The sequence below is a fragment of the Seriola lalandi genome, unplaced genomic scaffold (assembly GCF_002814215.2).
Source record: "Seriola lalandi dorsalis isolate HSWRI2012SDOR001 ecotype SW California unplaced genomic scaffold, Sedor1 jcf7180002046713, whole genome shotgun sequence".
NCBI classification, from domain to species: Eukaryota; Metazoa; Chordata; class Actinopteri; order Carangiformes; family Carangidae; genus Seriola; species Seriola lalandi.
This window is the reverse complement of record NW_019517277.1, coordinates 13-1,458: the sequence shown is the minus strand read 5'-3', so window position 1 is coordinate 1,458 and position 1,446 is coordinate 13. Positions and strand designations below refer to the sequence as shown.

The 1,446-nt window shown below is 49.2% G+C and overlaps 1 protein-coding gene across 1 annotated transcript; it reads right to left on the bottom strand.

Annotated features, from left to right (window-relative positions):
- Nucleotides 1–242: 242 nt before the first annotated feature.
- LOC111648729 (stabilin-2-like) lies at nt 243–1,057 on the bottom strand (the record flags this gene model as incomplete). The annotated part of the gene is made up of 3 exons (XM_023398475.2): nt 243–606; nt 697–756; nt 868–1,057. Coding segments are annotated over 3 exons (421 nt in total), but the record flags the coding sequence as incomplete, so codon positions are not given.
- Nucleotides 1,058–1,446: the final 389 nt, after the last annotated feature.

Here is a 1,446-nt window from a genome sequence, read left to right as displayed (position 1 = left end):
GTAAACACAGGTAGATACAGGTACACACAGGTACACACAGGTAAACACAGGTAGACACAGGTGAACACAGGTAAACACAGGTAAACACAGGTAGATACAGGTACACACAGGTACACAGGTAAACACAGGTACAAACAGGCAGACACAGGTAGACACAGGTAAACACAGGTAGACACAGGTGAACACAGGTAGACAGACACAGGTGAACACAGGTAAACACAGGTAAACACAGGTAGATAAAGGTACACACAGGTACACACAGGTAAATACAGGTAGACACAAGTAAACACAGGTACAAACAGGCAGACACAGGTAGACACAGGTAGACACAGGTAAACACAGGTAGACACAGGTAGACATCACTGAACAGACACCTGATTCAAACATGTTTCAACAGTTCTGTGACACCTGGGCAGCTCTGTCTCCTAATGAAGATCATGTGATATGACCAAAATGTCCAGAACAGATTTTAAATGGACCTAATCTGAACAGGTGTTGACGTACTGTTATGGTCACGTTGCAGAGCGGCGAGCAGCCAGTCGCCGGGATACTGACAGCTGGACTGCCAATGGAGAAAGTGTAAACACATCCGAATATGGAGGCGCCCTGATCAGAGAGAGGATCACACACTGAGACACACTTCTCTCAGTCACACAATAAAAACCCTGGAAAACTGAGCAGAGTGAGACGTCTCACCGTGTAGAGTCCAGACGAGCACTGAGACAGTTTCACTTTAGAGCAGGAGACACAGTCGCCCTGGAAAACAAAGATCCTCAAACGTCTTGTCTCAGTAGAACCTGTGTGTGTTGGTGTGTGTCTTCAGGACTTGAACCCTTAGAAAAGAACATGGCGGCATTTGAGTCTCACCCTGATGGTCTTGGTCTTGCTGATGTCACACCTGTGGGGCAGCACAGGTTCAATGGAGGGCGGAATCAGAACTCCATCCATCACATACAGACGTCCGTTTTTAGCCTCCACAGCCGCCTCCAGCACAGCGGCTCCGTTGACCAGGATCTGACCCTGGGACACAGAACAACAGTCAAAACTCCAGACAACCCTGAACGCAGCACCAGATACAGACCCAATGTCTGTATGGAGGAAGTAAAGTTAATATTATTAAAAAGGTTCTGCCTGACAGAGACCAGAGACCTGAGACCCACAAAGACCAACAGAGACCTGAGACCCACAGAGACCCACAGAGACATGAGACCCACAGAGACCTGTGACCAACAGAGACCCACAGAGACATGAGACCCACAGAGACCTGAGACCCACAGAGACCAACAGAGACCTGAGACCCACAGAGACCCACAGAGACCTGAGACCCACAGAGACATGAGACCCACAGAGACCTGAGACCCACAGAGACCTGAGACCCACAGAGACCTGAGACCCACAAAGACCAACAGAGACCTGAGACCCACAGAGACCCACAGAGACATGAGA